The 16,317-nt window shown below is 46.1% G+C and overlaps 1 protein-coding gene across 2 annotated transcripts; it reads right to left on the reverse strand.

The window, feature by feature from the left end:
• On the reverse strand, window positions 1-11,040 carry LOC120300738 (glutamine synthetase-like). Of its 2 annotated transcripts, none has more exons than XM_039327131.1 (7): window positions 10,909-11,040; window positions 5,662-5,836; window positions 4,581-4,742; window positions 3,508-3,654; window positions 1,751-1,878; window positions 1,063-1,262; window positions 1-433 (listed from the first exon to the last, which is right to left on the reverse strand). In XM_039327131.1, exons 2-7 carry the CDS (start codon window positions 5,825-5,827, stop codon window positions 82-84), a joined length of 1,155 nt encoding a protein of 384 aa, XP_039183065.1. In that variant the 5' UTR covers window positions 5,828-5,836; window positions 10,909-11,040; the 3' UTR covers window positions 1-81. The 2 variants fall into 2 exon arrangements, with proteins under 2 accessions (XP_039183065.1, XP_039183064.1); XM_039327130.1 differs by lacking the exon at window positions 10,909-11,040 and adding an exon at window positions 9,492-9,648.
• Window positions 11,041-16,317: the final 5,277 nt, after the last annotated feature.

The raw sequence follows: 16,317 nt of genomic DNA on the forward strand, positions 1-16,317 counted from the left end.
TCTTTCTGAAGTTGCCAGACGTTTACTAACAGGTGCAGAACTAGTCAGGAAGGGGAGAGTTGGCCGTGGATAATGGCGCGCTCAGTCCTTGAGAGTGGCCCTCTGCAGCCGTGTCTCATCCGTGTACTCCACAGGTCCGTCTCCCGTTTCGCCAAGCAAAACGGTCCGCATGATGGCTTCGGTGACCGCGTAGGGATCACAGTTTGCGGCCGGCCGGCGGTCTTCAAAGTAGCCATAGCCGTCTTGCCCCACTTGGCGAGGGATTCGGATGCTGGCACCCCGGTTGGCCACTCCGGCCGAGAACTCGGTGATGCTGGAGGTCTCGTGCTGGCCGGTTAGCCTTCTGGTGTTGTCCTGGCCTCCTCGGGGATCGTACATCCGGATGTGATACTGGTGGCGTTTGCTCAGCCTTTCGATGGCGGTTTCAATGCACCTACGGAGGACGAGAATGTGTAAGAAAATTGCTGGGGTGGTGGAGTTAAGCGTGCTAACAGCCCGGAATCATTTATGTTCCCACAAAGGGTCCAAGTTCAAACCCTCCTGGATTTTATCGACCTTTTCCCTGGCGCCAATTGAATGTTGACCGGTCTGAAGGTTGACAAATGTAGGAAATCAAGCCTAGCTAATTGGTAAAACCCAAAATCAAAGTTTCATTTTGTTTCCCCCACCTTGAGCACAAAGTCCAGAAGGGATTTCCAAGGAGAAACAAAAGCAATTTTTTTTTCTTTAATCCAAGCAGTTTCTGCTAACTCCATCAACTTTTGCAGCCATGTGTCCATGGTGGGAATCAAAGTTTCCTTCCAATTTGTGTGCATAATCTTGTTGCCATCAACATATATAACATCAAAATTCCAATTCCCCCCCCCCCAAGTCTTTTTTTCCCCATTAAACCCAAAAGAAAAATTTCTGGTTTTATCTTTGTATTCACCTTAAGAATCTCCTGAATTAGAATATGAATCCTATATTTTAAACCCGGTGAAAATAAACCCCTTTGGGGATTTATGAGTGTTGTAAGCTGGGCCACCCTCACCTTTAGTTACCCTTCTAAGTTCAACTACTTACTTGATACCCCCTTTCTGCCGTGTTTCGTTGGTGCTGACGTTAGTATGGCATCCAGCCCCGTTCCAGTTGCCAGTCATCGGCTTAGGATCCAAGGTGGCCACGACGCCAAAATCTTCACAAACCCGATGTAAAAGGTACCTTGCCATCCACAGGTGGTCACCCATTTCAATGCCCACACATGGTCCCACTTGAAATTCCCACTGCAGGGACGCAAGGAGAAACCTGGTTATTAACATGTTACCATGGTGTATCTCTTGAGTAACCCTTCCACCCAACAAAGCAGGCCTAGGGAAGCGACGAACTGCCGCAAACCCACCAGCAGTTAGTATCCACCACACTAAATGTTCTCTTCAATTGGGTCTGGTTAATTATCAACAGAAGAGACTATTTGTACTCAAGAATTGAAGTGTGGGGTCCTTGGGGCTTTCTGAGCTGGGTGGTTTTCTTGCAGACGTTTCATGACCCAACTAGGGAACATCATCAGAGCTAGTGGGTGTGACTTGCTCCCTGTTTATACACAGTAGCTCTGAGCTGGGTTGTTTTCTTGCAGACATTTCATTACCCAACTAGGTAACGTCATCAATGTGCTATGATGCAGCAAAGGATATGCCAAAGGGAATGGCAGGATGAGAGATGGCAAAGCAGACCCTCCCCTCAAATCTTTTCGGGAAGCATTGTTGTAAAATACCTGAGACGGCATGACTTCAGCATTGGTGCCACAGATGTCCACACCAGCATACATGCAAGCTTTGTAGTGTGCTTCCACAATATCACGTCCGTACACTTTGTTGGCACCAACCCCACAATAATAGGGTCCTGGGAGAAAAGACAGAGTTGCATTTGTGAGTAAATGCTCAAGACCCCCAGTGTCTTACATGCTGCTAGTGAGTCCTATCCTATTTTTATCTGCACAGAGATTTGATAAATATCTGATAAATATAAATACAAAGAATCAGCAGTGTCTGCATCTTTCCGCAGTCCAGTTCAACTGTGCCACGCTGGTGAGCTGCGTTATGCCAGGGTTTTGACTTCTTTCGCTGAGTTGTGTTGTATGTAATGACTAAGCAGCAAGTGGAAATATATATATATATATATAGCTTTCAAAACATTGGTTCCTATCTCAGGCTTTACAGTGACAGGAGTTAGTCAAGAAGGAAGGAAAAGAGAGGAAGAGAGAGAAGGAAGGGGAGGGATAAAACGTATCAGTACAGAACAAAACAGAACAGAATAGAATGGAATAATGAATAGAATAGAATAGAATAGAATAGAATAGAATAGAATAGAATAGAATAGAATGGAATAATGAATAAAATAGAATGGAATGGAATGGAATGGAATAGAATAGAATGCAGGATGAAATAATTAATGGAATGGAATGAAACAGAAGGAAGGAAGGAAGGAAGGAAGGAAGGAAGGAAGGAAGGAAGGAAGGAAGGAAGGAAGGAAGGAAACTAAATGTGTTATTATTAATTCCAGATTATTTTTTCTTTCTTCCTGGGGAGGTACCTCTTGATTTAAATCCTTCCTGCCATATATATAAAATTTTCTCTCTCACCTAGGATCATTCTTCCCCAGTATGTTATCAACTCTAACCTGCATTTACTTGTCCTTTTCCCATCACTAGCAATTTTAAAAAAAAAACAAGCCAGAAAAACAAATATGCATAGGAGAAATAAAACAAAAAGAAAAAAGAATCAGGAAGAAAAGATTGCGCAACAAAACCAGTTCTCTCGTGGTGCCTCTTGCGCAATGCTGGGTACAAGCAATGTCCTGGGGGAGGGGGGGAGGGAATTTCCCATGACAATTTTTTTCCATTACAGTCTGCACGTTGGGCGGGGGGGGGGGGAAGAAAGAAAGATGGAATCTTAAAAAGTGGGATTTGATCTACGATTCATTGTACACTTGCTGTCCCAACCTATTCATCGAGGAATCCAAAAAGGTCCAAGTCTTCCAGGAGTACAGGCAGTCCTTGACTTACAACGGTTCATTTAGTGACCGTTTGAAGCCACAACAGTCCGGAAAAAAAGTGACTTGAGACTTGGTGTTTTCCACCCCTTACGACCGTTGCAGCATCCCCACATAGTGATGTGATCAAAATTCAGGGGCCTAGCAACTGATTCAGATTGATGACGGTCACAATGCCCCCGTGTGTGTGTGTGTCTGTGTGTGTGTGTGTGAGAGAGACGTAATCCCCTTACGTCAACGGGGAAAGCCAAATTCGCTTAAGAACCATGTGACTAATTTAACGCCGGGCAGTGATTCCCATAACGACGGTGGTAAGCCGGGTTGTACAAGGGGGCCCCATTCACGCAATAATGTCTCGCTTAGCGACAGAAATCCCGGGCTCAGTTGTGGCCATAAATGGAGGACTAGAACAAAATCCTGCCTTTTGGCCTGATCAGCCCCCCCCCCCCTTCTCTTCATGGCAGTTTTCTTTTTTTTTACCTTGTGGCCCCGGAAATCCATTTTCAGGCCAGCCGTAAGGCCGGCCGTCCATGCCCAGCAAAGTGTATTCCTGCTCCATTCCAAACCAGGGTTGGCTCTCTTTCACCAACTCCATGACTTGCTTGCAGGTGCTCCGAAAATTGGTCTCTGCGGGAGGGAAGATGTGGAGAATTTGAACCTGGAACTTTAGAATAGGAATGGAACAGAACAGAGTAGAAAATAGAATAGAACTAAGAATAGAATAGAAGAGAAGAGAAAATAGGGAAGAGAAGAGAAGAGGGAATAGAATAGAATAGAATAGAATAGAATAGAATAGAATAGAATAGAATAGAATAGAATAGAATAGAATAGACAGAGTTCTCCTCCTCCTCTCTCAAAACTCCACTCACTTCTAGCACTGATGACTCTACCTAGTTGGGTCATGAAACGTCTGCAGGGAAACCACCAAACTCAGGGAGCACCCAGGACCTCACAGTGGTCCCTCTTCTTCCTCTCCATAACCCCCCTTTCCTTCTAGCTCCGATGATGCTACTTAGTCAGGTGATAAAATGTCTGCAAGAAAACCACCAAGCTCAGCACCAAGGATCCCACAGTCCTCCTCCTCCTGTCTGCAAACTCCATTCCCTTCTAGCACTGATGACATTCCCTGGTTGGGTCATGAAGGGAAGCCACCCAGCTCAGAGAGCACCAAGGACCCCACAACTGCCCTTTCCTTCTTCTTCCACCTCCTCCCCCTTCTTTCTAGCACTGACAATGTTCCCTAGTTGGGCCATGAAACATCTCCAAGAAAACCCCAAACTCAGACAGCACCCAGGACCCCACGGTCTTTGTCCTCTTCCTCCTCCTCCTCCTCCTCCTCCTCCTTTCCAGAAATTCTCCTCCCTTCTAGCACTGAGAACGTTCCCTAGTCGGGTCATGAAACGTCTGCAGGGAAACCACCCAGGACCCCACAAAGAGCATCTCCTTCGATCTATTTCAGCAAAGCAGATAGGCCGGCGGCCAGCGCTGTTCTCCCTTTTGGGGGAGAGAAAAAGGGATGAAGAGGGGAACCCCATTCAGAGAAAAGCCCTTACCAGCCGGCTTCCTGTTGTACTTCAGAACCTCACACAATACCAGCTTGTTGGGGTCCAAGGTAAACGGATCTCGGAACATCTTCACGGGGATTAAGAACATGTCGCTGTTGGACCCTTCGGATTGTCCGGTGCTAGAGCCATCGAAATTCCATTCTGATAGTTCTGCGGGATAGTTGAAGCATCGCAGAATTAGAAGGGACCCTGAAGGTCTTCTAGTCCAACCCCCAGCTCAAGCAGGAGACCCGACCCCATTCCAGATCAATGGCTGTCCAATGTCTTCTTTTAAAAAAAAAAAAACCCGTGGTCACGTGATCGAAATTCGGCCGCTTGGCAATTGACTCACATTTATGACGGCCGCCGTATCCCGGGGTCACGTGATCCCCCTTTGCGACTGTCTGACCGGCAAAATCAACGGGGGGAAAGCCCGATTCGCTTAACAACCATGGGGCTATCAACTGCTGTGATTCACTTAGTGACGGTGATGAGAAAGGTCGTAAAATGGGGCAAATGGGCTTAAACCAATGTCTCGTTTAGCAACAGAAATTTTGGGCTTAATTACGGTCGTATGTCCAGAACTATTTGTATTTGTCTGAAACAACTTACAAAAAGGGGTTTTTGAGCTCTCGGGAAAGTTCCCGGGCTTGGAGAACGAGAGATGCGCAATGGTGGATGATGGGGAAAAAAGAATAGAATAGAAAATAGAATAAAATAGAATAGAATAGAACAGAACAGAAAATAGAATAAAGTAGAACAGAATACAAATAGAATAGAGTAGAATAGAGAATAGAATAGAATTGAATAGAATAGAATAGAATAGAGTAGAGTAGAATATAGAATAAAATTTGAATAGAATATAGAATAAAATTTGAATAAAATAGAGTAGAGTAGAGTAGAGTAGAGTAGAATAACAAGAGTTGGAAGGGACCTTGGAGGTCTTCTAGTTCAACCCCCTGCTCAGGCAGGAAGCCCTAGACCCTTTGAGACAAATGGCTGTCCAATCTCTCCTTAAAAACGTCAAGTGTTGGAGCATCCACAACTTGATGTAAATAAAACGATGAGGTGGACCACGTTCAACCCTCACCTTCGATGCAGCTTGGTTCCTGGTTCATGGTTTTGGTTTTACAGCGAAGGCCTTCCCCGGTTCCATCTATCCAAATGTAGGTGGCCAACACTTTCTTCCCTTGGGGTAGCTTCATGTACTGGTCTCTGACCCCTTTGTTGAGCTTGGAACTGTGTGACACAGACATGGTGGCAATCTGGAGAAGAAAAAGTTAAGATGCCTTCAAAGCCAGGTTCACAGCCACGAGTACGCACATCCAGCTTTTCTCCAAGGTGATCTGTTAAGAATCGACTCCAGTCTGAGCCTCAACACCAGGGGTCTTCCAACTTGGCCCTTTTATGACTTGTGGACTTCAACTCCCAGCATTCCTCAGCCAGCCTGCCTACTGGCTGAGGAATTCTGGGAGTTGAAGTCCACGAGTCATCAAAGGGCCAAGTTGGAAGACCCCTACTGAATACAATCCTGTAACACGCCTACATTCAAGAGGTGGCTTTGGCACTCTCAGGGTGGGCAAGTGTCCTGTTCCCCTTATTTTCACAACAACCCAGTGAAGTAGGTCAGCCTGGGAAAGCTTCAGGACTATGGGAAGCTTCAAGCCTAATTTTTCCAAAGCCTACCTGGCTGTTGAAATTAACATTTCCTTTCTTCAGAAAACCCCTACTGCTGAGTTTTCCAAAGTTAATTGCTTTTTAAAAAGCGATGGCTTCTCTAAAAACAGAAGTTTGTTGAAAAGTAAATAAATATCTGCCCTCCCATTAAACAAATACATTTGCACCAGTATGGTATAAAGTGGTTTATTGAAAAAGCGACTGAGTCAAGAGAATTTGTAGCTGAGCCCAGAACAGAGTTATCTAAGAAAATGTGTGTGAGTTGGGCGGTCATATAAATTTAATAAAAAATAAATCAATGTTGCATCAGTTCCTGTTGCCCCCCAGCCTTCCATGGCTCTTTTCTAAGCTTATCTAAATTTAAAACCAGCCCCTTATCACCTCTTAAGAGTAAACAGCTCTGGATATCAGATGGAATATTCGTGTTGGCTAAAGAAAAACTCCAGACAGAATATTCTGCTATCATGGTCTCTTAAGGAACTGAAACTACAAGCGTGATTCTCCCCGGGGGGGGGGGGAAGGACAGGGAGGGGGACAGAATCCTGACTTTGGAAGAGCTGGCCTTAAGCAAACCTTACCAGGTTTGATTAAATTAATCAACAAAGAGATTAGGCAGAAAAGGTGTGTCTGGAGATTTCAGGAAGTAGCCTTAGATATTTCTTGAGAAAGAAATGGAGAAGAAAGAAACACACACCAATGGATCTGTGTGTGTGTGTGTGTGTGTGTGTGTGTGTGTGTGTGAGAGAGAGAGAGAGAGAGAGAGGAAGAGAGAGGAAGAGGTAGAGAGAGAAAAAGAGAGAGAGAAAGAGGGAAAGAGAGGGAAAGAGAGAAAGAGAGAGGAAGAGAGAAAGAGGGAGAGAGAAAGAGGAGGAAAGAAAGAGGAGGGAGAGAGAAAGAGAAGGGGAGAGAGCGAAAGAGAGGGAGGGGGAGAGAAAGAGAAAGGGGGGAAGAGAGAAAGAAAGAGAGAGGGAGAGAGAAAGAGAGAGGGAAAGAGAGGGAGAGAAAGAATTTCATTCTGGGTTGTTGTTCAAACCCGAACAATATTTGAAAAGGATTGCAGGATGAAGTAATGGCTGATTTGGTTAAGCACGCTGTGCAAACCCAGCCGTCTAAACGGGCAGAACTGCATCAGGAACACCTAACCAGGCCACATTTTACAGCTTCGGATTCTGGGCGATGCTCAGCCAGCACCAGGAAATGCTCGGCACCAGGAAATGCTCGGTGGTAATCACCACACACAAACCACACACACACACACAGTGTTATCCGAAGTCCAACTGAGAGGTTGAAAGAAAAGAAAAGTCAGAATCAACAGACAGAGCAATCTGCAGGCTTCCAGCACCTACTACAGAATGAGCCACCAAGTTGGCAATGTTGCAAAAAAAAAAAAAAGGGAGGAATGAGGAGAGAAAGAAGACAGATAACACCCGTTTAGCATATGTAAAAAGCTATCTGAATATTTACATCTATCGCTCCCTGGAGGGCATAAGAGACAGATTAGGAACAGTATTAAGAAAGGAGAATATTCGTAGCTCAGGGTTGCAATGAGGGGGTCCTTGGTGCTCTCTGAGCTTGGTTGTTTTCTTGCAGACGTTTCATGACCCAAATAGATAACATCATCAGTGCTAGAAGGAAGTGGGATTTGTGAAGAGGAGGAGGAGGAGGATTGTGGGATCCTTGGTGCTCTGAGCTTGTTTTCTTGCAGAAGCTTACATGACTCAAACTAGGTAACATCATCAGTGCCAACGCTAGGAGCCATATTAAACTTAGCAGAGGCCCATGTTAAAATGGGCTTTTGTGGCAGGTTAAACACAATGCCTTAGCTTCATTTTCTTACTCCCTCTGCAAAGCAGGGTGTAACTTGTTTGCTCAGCGTGGGAACCTTCGACTCTGTTTGCAAGCTACTCCATCAACAAAAGACCCAACCAACGTTGTCGGGCCTCCTTCCAGGTGCATCTCAAGAAAAGTGGTGACAGGAGATTCCTTCTCACCAACCCACCTATTGGCCTCCATGCCAGTTCCCCATCATCAAAGACCAATGCACCCCCTAAGTGAAGCTCTCCCCCCCCCCCAGTAAGTGGCCTAAGTTAACCTCCGAACAAAACAAACAAGCCCACCGGTCTTTTGACAATTAAAAATCATAACGTTGTTGGGGCTTTAAACTCTTCTTCTTGGGATTAAGTGGGATTCTCCTGTCCTCCTTCCCAACAGAGCTTCGGACAAGGCATTTCGATTATTTACAGGAAGATGTTGAATAGAATAATAATGTTGCGTTCTTTTTTAAAGCAGAGATAGCAAATAACACTTGTGGAGGCTTTAAGAAGACAAGATTTGGGGGCAGCCCTAAGAGACTGTGCAAGTTGACATGGTAGGAAAGGTGCTAGTTCTTGGGGGGGAGGGGGGGCTACCCCAGCTTTCTAAAATTCCCTCTGCAATCGTTTAGCATCTAGCTCAGAGTTGCATCATCCAGGCTGACCTAGTAGAAGTTTTGTGTTCCGTTTATGCAACGAGAGAGAGAGAGAGAGAGAGAGAGAGAGAGAGAGAGAGAGAGAGAGAGAGAGAGAGAGAGAGAGAGAAGGAATAGACCACAGGAGATTTTACTGTTAACTGGGAAGTACAGTACAAGAGCATCCTACAGGATCGTTCCTAGCCACTTTTTTCCCAGAAGACAGAATTCCCTCCAGACTCCAATTTGCAGACTCTTGAAAACAGACATATTAAAGCCGAAATGTTGCTACCTTCCTGCTCTGGTGGGTCCAGGTCTCCCTGGAAGATCCGGCCGCCAACAGAGGCGGCCCGAGGGCTCTTAGGATCGAGTTGGCCAAGGCTGGACGGAAGCCAGTTCCATCCGGAGCCACGTGGAGAAACGGCGCGTTTTTGCGCAAGGCTCAGGCCGGGCAGAGAGACCGGCTAAGCAGAAAACTGGGAACCCCCCCGCCCCTCGCTTCTCCCCTTTCCTGCCCTTCTTAAGCTGGCAAGCGACCCGATTTTCTAAGGGGGGGGGGAGAATCTGCCTTCTGGATGGGGCGCAACCTCTAAATCGGCTGGAGGAAAAGGAGAGAAAGGCGCCTCCGAGGGCTTCATTGCGCCTCGGTGGCCGCGCCATCCTGCGCGGAGTTTCCTGCGCCAGCGCTTTGCTAAGTGGGGACGGGGGGCATGGAGGGTGGCGCGCAGCCGCCCGAGGCTTCTTTCCCCGTAGGATCGAGCGCCCCAGAGCCGCGCGTCCTGGCGCGGTGCGCTTACCTGCCTGGCGAGGGCACCTGGCTGTTCCTGCGTGCGATCTCAAGGCACGGGTCCGGAGCAGCAGCCGGAACCCAGCACCGGCTGCCTCTCTTATAGCGCTGGCTTCCCGCCTACCCAGAGCGCTCGGTGCCGGAGGAGGAGGAGGAGGAGGAAGAGGAGGAGGAGCGTGGAAAAGCGCAGGCGGAGCCGTCGGTTGGGTTCAACCGCCTAAACAAGAGGGCAGGGGAAGTCCCGTTCAGAACCACCACAGGCGCCCTCAGCTCCAGCGCCTAAGGCAGGCAAAGGCGCTCTAGACATGCCCAGAGGAAGTCCTTAGACGCCCTTGAGGCGCGCGTGGAAGAAACGAAGGCGACAGAGTCGTGGAGAAGTCACCGACGCTCACCAGCTGAGCCAGGCTGTGTTTCCCCCGGACTCCCTCCTCTGCAACTGGAATTCAACTTCCTAGTCCTCAAGACTAGGGAAGTCGATAGGGAAACCGAGGCCACCCAAGAGGGATTAGAGACATGTGGTTGTTTTGTTCTGGAGGAAAAGGGGGGGCACATTTCCTGCCAGGAACCCCCATTCCAGACCTGGCTACCTCTGTACAGGTCAGGGAAAGGTGCAATGGCTGTGCTGATTAGGATGGGTGATGGGAGTTGCCGTCCCACCCACCTTGGCTATGGCCTTGGGTGCTGATAAGGCACCCAACAGCCAAGATCTCAGGTGGTGTGTGTGTGTGTGTGTGTGTGTGTGTGTGTATGAACCTTTTAGCTGACCAGCTATTGCTGGCAGTTGCTATGGCCTCAGAGATGGGGACAGCCAAGTGGCCCAGCCAGTTTGTTTGGTTTAACAAATGACCCCCCCCCTTCTCCTCCTCCTCCTCCTCCTCTTTCACAAAGCCCACTCTCTTCTAGCACTGATGAAGTAATCTAGTTGGGTCGTGAAATGTCTGCAAGAGAACCACCAAGCTCAGAGCTACTGTATATAAACAGGAAGTAAGTCACACTCATGAGCACTGATGATGTTCCCTTGTCATGAAACATCTGCAAGGAAACCATCAAGCCCAGAGAGCATTGGGGATCTTGCTTTCCTCCTCCTCCTCCTCCTCCTCCTCCTCCTCCTCCTCCTCCTCCTCCTCCTCCTCCTCCTCCTCTCCACAAATCCCACTCCCTAATAGCACTGATGATATTCCTAGTTTGGTCATGAAACGTCTCCAAGGAAATAACGAAACTCAGAGAGCATCAAGGATCCCACAGTTCCACCTTCAACTGCAAATATTCTCTTCTCTCAGTAATTATCACTTACCCACAAAGCCTGGCCAACTGGCCTCTACTCAACTGGCACTTAAAATACCCTTTAAAGTATCTTTCACAAAAGTCACATTCGCGTTCCCGTCAATCAAGCCCATCCCTCCTTGCCGAATCACGAACCGACTCACTTTTGTCCACAATGTCCAAAAGCCAAAAAGAAGAAAGAAAGGGGAAAAAAAAAAGTTCCTTGCCAACAAAGGGGCAGCCGTTCAGACAACCAGGATTTCTAATCAGCTTCCCTCATGGTGGTTGGGTGGTGTTAGGATGGACGTCCGGTCAACTTGTGGCTCGCCCAGATAGATGAAGAGCAGTGAGGAAAGATTGGTGACCGATGACGTCACAAATGCTCAGATTCCGGAGGGATTGTTAAACAAAACAATGGGCAGACACGGTGGCTGGTTGCCTCCACGAGAAATAAGCATTTCATGAGTGATCCTTAAATCCATCTGAACAATCAACTTCCCTAAAACAAAATTGATCCTCTTTCGTCAAACTTTGATCCCCATTTGATCAACAGTGAGAACAATTAAATCAGTGCAACGGAAGTTGCCTCCAGAAGTTGTGGGTGCTCCAACACTGGAGGTTTTTAAGAGAAGACTGGACAGCTACTTGTCCAAAATGGAATAGGGTCTTCTGTTTGGGCAGGAAGGGGGTTGGACTAGAAGACCTCCAAGGTCCCTTCCAACTCTGTCATTCTGTTATTAAGCTATGATGTTGTTTTTCAAAGGACTAGGAACGTAAATAAAGTCATGAGTTAGGTCCATCCATGGCACTGATTATAATGTGGATTGCTTGCTTTGCCTGTATGAGCCGAGCCTTGGTGGCTTGCCAACCATGGTTTAAAGTGAATCCTGAGCTATGAGTGTTGTATCTGGTTCTGCAAACTGACTGGCTGGAGTTCACACAACCGCCTTTAGGCAGGGCAATGAAAACCTTAGCAGCCCTAATAACCTAGGTTAGCATCCTCTGTGGCCTTATCTGCTGGGCTTGGTTCAAGTAGCCTTCATCATGCTCTGTACATCTAACGAAGTCCAGTATGTCAGTAATCGGGTGTTGTGTGAAAATGCCTCCGCTGCCTTTTGTGGGTACGTGTATTTCCTCGGCTCCCTCTAAAAGGCTGAGTTGCCAGGATACAGAAGTTATCAGCATATCAAGGACACGGAGTCCAGAAAATTATTTAACAGTGCTGAAAGAACAAATCAAATCTTGAATTGCAGCTGTGGATGGCTGATAACGTATATTCGTTGATAATATTTCCACTGACTTATCACTGCGGGACTCTTTAAAAGGACTTCTAAAATAGTCTCATTGTCCTTGAATTGTTGAGCTGTTTTTGAATCAAATTCCGACTCCTCCTTCCCCTCTCACACCAGACTGCACTTTTTATATTGTTATTGATATCTTTTAGATTTCATTGCCATCCAAATTCAACTCTGTACCTTCTAAGAATTTTACTTAGCAGAAAGAACGTCCCATAATTTGGAAGGAAAAACCCAAGCATATGGGTGAAATAGTTAATCCAAAGGTTAGAATAGAATAGAATAGAATAGAATAGAATAGAATAGAATAGAATAGAATAGAATAGACAGAGTTGGAAGGGACCTTAAAGGTCTTCTAGTCCAACCTCCTGCTCAAGCAGGAGATCCTATATTGATGTCCTATATAGGACAAGGAGCAACGGATGGAAAATAATCAAGGAGAGAAGCAACCTAGAACTAAGAAGAAATTTCCTGACAGTGAGAACAATTAACCAGTGGAACTACTTGCCTCCAGAAATTGTGAGTGCTCCATCACTGGAGGTTTTCAAGAAGAGACTGGACAGCCATTTGTCCTGGATGATATAGGATCTCCTGTTTGTGCAGAAGGTTGGACTAGAAGACCTCAAACGTCCCTTCCAACTACTCTACTCTACTCTACTCTCTCTACTCTATTCTATTCCCTATTCTATTCTATCATTCCAGACAAGTGCTGTCCAGTCTCTTGGTCCAAACACAACCGGATAGCACCAAGTTCTTACGTCTGTGAATGAGGAATTGCCATGGTGGAATTCTCACCAGTTCACTTTTCACTACTAACCACTCTCAGGAAATTAGTTTGGCAGATTTTAGCAAACTGCTTTGAGAGGCAGAGCAGAAGGCAGATCAAGTCTTTCCGGAGAACGCAACCTGCTCATCACTTTCCAACAGTCTTAACACGGAATCCTATCTCAGTCAGTCACCGGGAACAAGGTTCATTCTTCCAAGTTTACGAGCTCGTCCTGGAGCCCATCTTCAGGGAACTTTTTTCTCTCTCTCTCCAGATCCAACACAGTCTACAGAAGCTTTTCTCCCAAGCAGAGAGAGTCTGTGAAGGTTAAGAAGAACAAGGGTGCTTCTGCCTTCACCTTGTACCCTTTGTGGGGCAGGTACAACAAATATTGAAAGCCCGGGTGGAAGGTGTCACCTCCAAGGATACACCAAGGAACAGGATGGTGGAGCCTGAAGCAAAGTAAACGCCATTCTTTGATATTGGCAAAAGTTCAGTGAGATTACATCGCAGAAGAACGATGAGGTTTTGCAACCGGCCCAGAGATAGACGTGACCTTGGAGGAGAAAGGGCTTCAGAAATGGGTGAGGGGTAGCAGTCTTGGACTGGAACCCAAAGAGCTGCAGTTAGTAACAGGATAACTGAGTTGGAAGGGACCTTGGAGGTCTTCTAGTCCACCCCCTTGCCCAAGCAGGAGACTCTGTACCATTTTAGACAAATGGCTGTCCAGGGATGGAGCACCCACAACTTCTGGAGGCAAGCTGTTCCACTGGTTAATTGTTCTCACTGTCAGGAAATTTCTCCTTAGTTCTAGCTTGATTGATTCATTTTTCATCCATCGCTTCTTGTCCTGCCCTCAGGTGCTTTGGAGAATTGGTTGACATCAGGAAAATGAGGACCCAGATAGTTTGAGGGGCAAGATGCTGAGTCTGTAAACCGCTTAGAGATGGCTGTAAAGCCCCGTGAAGTGGTATATAAGTCTAAGCGCTATTGCTATCCTTCTCACAGTTGGGTGGGTGGAGTTGTCGGCAGTTGTCCCAGTCAACTGCTACCTCCAAAGCATGCCATTTTGGGACAAGTTGCAACTTGGAGATGCAGAGAATGGCTTCTTGTGTTTGATTTGGAGCTGGCGCTTCATGAATGGAAGGAGCAGACGAAGGTGCCTCAGGCTAAGACAGACCCTTAGCCCAGGTAGGCCACTGAGATCAACGCAAATCCACAAACTGGCTTCAGCATTTCTGCAATCTAGCGTCCGATGTTTTGCAACCTGACGCTGGAAACCAGACCTTGCGTTTCAGTGGAATAACTGTCCTTTCCTTAAGCTCACCTCTCGGATGCTAGAAGGATGTTGCCTTGAGTCCAAAATATTAAACCACCTTGTCTTTTCGTCATGGCTGGCTGGCTATGACCTCAGGGTGGAGAACTTTGCAATCCCAGCTGCTAGTGCTCAGGTGGAACATGGCTTGAAGGCACAACCAAGCTTCTTGTCGAAGAGACATAGCTTTTTTTTTCTTCCTGGAAAGGTGAAATCATCTTACATTTCCTTACTTAACAATCCTTAGGATAGTTCAGCAGCAGGCAGCCGGCCACCGAAATCCAGAGTTTCTTTCTCCCCTCCCCCGTTTCAAATTTGTATTAGCTTATCAAGATATAAAATACAAAGGAAAATAACAATAATGGGAAACCAGGGGAAAGAAAAAGAAAAAAAAACTGTTGTAAACATCTGTTGTTTTCTAATCACATGGCATGAGGTTCACTAGGGATGGGGACTATTCGACAGACTTGCTGACATTAAAACTTGAAGAGGAACTTCACGTGCACTGAGTCCCTCAGCTGACGAATGCTGGACTCCTCCTTGAGGAACTGATCTAACTGACTGGTTAGATCATCTCTTGAGAGACTAGGAAAAGAGAATTTAAGTCAAGCTCTGAGCTGAGCAGCTCGGACTGACTAATTAATTAATTTGACTTATAGGCCGACCGAAGATTGCCCAGTGGCTAGGTTGGCTAGCAACCCTGCCTGTTTTCTTCCATCAGTCAATGAGTCACCAGAAAGAAGTTGCTTAAGAAGAAGTTTTGAAGTTTTGCTAAGCCATGTTTTCTCAAACTTGCTTCGTTGGCTGAAACAACCCTAGTCAAATGAGGACAACACACCAGGCCTTCATCCAGGACTTACAACCTGCAGGGGTTGAGTTTGTGCGACTTCCAAACCTTGATGCTTCACCCCCAAGGGTTCAGAGAAGAGCAACAAAGACAATGAGGGGACTGGAGGCTAAAACATAGGAAGAACGGTTGCAGGAACTGGGTATGTCTTGTCTAGTGAAGAGAAGGACCAGCGGAGATGTGACAGCAGTCTTCCAATATTTGAGGGGCTGTCACAGAGAAGAGGGGGGTGGGGACAACCTATTTTCCAAAGGACGTGAAGGCCAGACAAAGAATAACAGATGGAAACTGTTCAAGGAGAGATTCAACCTAGAAATAAGGAGAGATTTTCTGACAGTGAGACGAATCAACCAAGTTGCCTTCAGAAGTTGTGGAAGCTTCATCGCTGGAAGCTTTCAAGAAGAGACTGGACAGCCACTTGTCAGAAATGGTTGGCATTTCTGAAAAGTGGTTTTATTTTTATCACTTTATAGTCCTGCAGAGGCGGTTCCAAGCGAGCTTAATCATTGTAGAAACCAATTTTGCCGAAAAGAAGCTTGCTAGACATTCTTCTGACTAAACATCCATCAGGCTTCAACCGACTGGCTATTCCAGAGATTCCTCCAGCAGAGCTAACGAAATTTGCTTAATCTTTTTACGATGTTTACTCCTTCTGGGCCCACTGCTTCCTTGCCCTTTGGGTTTTCCCTAATCCAGTCAACGTTTATCCAGAGCTGGAAGGAAGTCCACTGGAATAGCAAAAGTTATTTGGACTGGGGGTGGTTGGGTAAATTGAAAGAATCCTTTGCAAATAGCCAGATGCCGCCCTTCAGGTTTTTGTTTTATTTTTTTTTTACAAAGGGTATACTTTGGTCTTTTGGGATGCCCAAGTTCCAGAATGTAAATTCTCTGCCCTCCTAACCCCTCCCCATAATTTTGCTTTTGTTATTTGCAGAAAGCACCAAACCTGGGAGAAGATTAAATGAACTTTCCAGGTTTTTGCAGCTGGCCAGCTGACTTCCTGGAAGCCCTCCTGTATTTAGAACAGTTACAAGTGAAAAAAAAAAATTCTACTTACCAAGGTGGAGGAGATTCAAAATCCTCTTTCTTTCTTTCTTTCTTTCTTTCTTTCTTTCTTTCTTTCTTTCTTTCTTTCTTTCTTTCTTTCTTTTTCTTTCTTTCCTTTTTCTTTCTTTCTATATCTCTTTCTAAATCTATCTATATATCTGTTCTCTATCTCTCTTTATCTCTATCTCTATTTATCCCTCCATCCTCTACCTGTTCTCTACATTATCTCTACCTTTATCTGTTGCTATTTATCTATTTATCTGTCCATCCATCCATCCATCCATCCATCCATCCATCCAACTA

The sequence above is a fragment of the Crotalus tigris genome, unplaced genomic scaffold (assembly GCF_016545835.1).
Source record: "Crotalus tigris isolate CLP2741 ecotype Arizona unplaced genomic scaffold, ASM1654583v1 scf7180000024350.909852, whole genome shotgun sequence".
In the NCBI taxonomy this organism is placed as follows: Eukaryota; Metazoa; Chordata; class Lepidosauria; order Squamata; family Viperidae; genus Crotalus; species Crotalus tigris.

Bases quoted from the DNA above. Each gene is read 5' to 3' on its own strand.
- LOC120300738 (XM_039327131.1), bottom strand. From the start codon at position 5,827: ATGTCTGTGTCACACAGTTCCAAGCTCAACAAAGGGGTCAGAGACCAG. The intron at 1,879-3,507 runs GTAAAAAAAAAG...CTTTTCTCCCAG, and splicing joins TGGATTTCCGGGGCCACAAG to GACCCTATTATTGTGGGGTT. The intron at 434-1,062 runs GTAAGTAGTTGA...CGTCCTCCGTAG, and splicing joins CGGCAGAAAGGGGGTATCAA to GTGCATTGAAACCGCCATCG.